The sequence below is a fragment of the Lontra canadensis genome, unplaced genomic scaffold, assembly GCF_010015895.1.
Source record: "Lontra canadensis isolate GAN:19392208 unplaced genomic scaffold, GSC_riverotter_1.0 scaffold66, whole genome shotgun sequence".
NCBI classification, from domain to species: Eukaryota; Metazoa; Chordata; class Mammalia; order Carnivora; family Mustelidae; genus Lontra; species Lontra canadensis.
Window position 1 is genome coordinate 11,029,130 of NW_022631060.1, and position 1,102 is coordinate 11,030,231.

General features: G+C 58.0%; 1 protein-coding gene across 1 annotated transcript in view; it reads right to left on the reverse strand.

Annotated features, from left to right (window-relative positions):
- The window catches only part of LOC116880536 (mucin-5AC-like), a 21,456-nt gene that overhangs the window by 7,866 nt on the left and 12,488 nt on the right, over positions 1-1,102 (reverse strand). Inside the window, exon 31 of the mRNA XM_032879792.1 lies at positions 1-1,102. This exon is cut by the window's left edge and continues 32 nt beyond it; it is cut by the window's right edge and continues 11 nt beyond it. Within this exon, the coding sequence (XP_032735683.1) occupies positions 1-1,102 (1,102 nt within the window).

The following is a 1,102-nucleotide window of genomic DNA, read 5'->3' on the forward strand; positions in this document are numbered from 1 at the left end:
CACAGAGGTTGAGCTGGTCTCTGGCACCGAGGTTGGGCTGGTTGTTGGCACAGAGGTTGAGTGGGAAGTCACCAGGTGGACGGTGGTCTCAGTTAGGCTTGTGGGGCTCATACTTGGGGTGTGAGGGACTGTGACAGTTTTGTGCGTCGTGCAGTGCTCTGGGGGCTCACAGCACAACACCCGGACCTCATAGTTGAGGCACATCCCGACATTGCCTCCCTGGTCCCGGTTCCGGCACACCAGGCCCTTGCTGAGGTCGCACCGCACCACCTGGCCCAGCTTCTCGATGCTGACCTCGGGGTGGCTCTCGGCCCGGCACTGCAGCCCCGAGACGTATTCGGGCCGGCGGCAGATTTTCTCTCCCCTTCTCATGATGTTGCTGAAGCTTTCCTCGTCTCCTCCGTGGGGTCCCGGGGACGGGAAGTCCACGTCAAGCCACTTGGTCCACGTGCACTGTGGCTGGCAGGTGACAGTCACAGGTGAGGATACCCCATGTGTGTCAGGTGTGGTGCTGGCTGTCGGGTGCACAGGCACCGAGCTGGCAGTGCCATGTTGTGTCAGCCACGAGGGAATTCCGGTGTTTTGAGTCAGCTGTGTTTGGGTCTCAGTGTCCCTCGGGGCTGGGTGTGTGATCTCCGATGAGCCGGCGTGTGGGGTGCTCGTGCACACATCTACCTGCTCACAGCACTCGATGCGGATTGCGTAGTTATAGCAGATAGGGGGCAGCTGGTTCTTGTTCAGACAAAGCAGTCCCACGTTCTTGTCACAGATCACGTCCTGCCCCAACTCCTCTAGTGGGATGTTCGGGAAGAACTCTGCCCTGCACTCCACGTTGTTGGGCTTTGCACAGAATTTATAGCCTTTGGCTCTCAAATTAGGAAAAGTGTCAAAATCTCCACTGTTTATACCCGGCGCAGGGTAGCTGCTGTCAATCCAGGGGGTCCATGTGCACAACCATTTTAAACAAGGCTCGTGTGTTGTTGAAATTGGCATCGGAGTCAGAGTCAAGAGAGTAGTTTTCTCCAGGGCAGGTGTAAGGGTACCTGGTGGGGTCATGGTGGTACCCGGGGCAGGTGTAGGGGTACCTGGTGGGGTCGTGGTG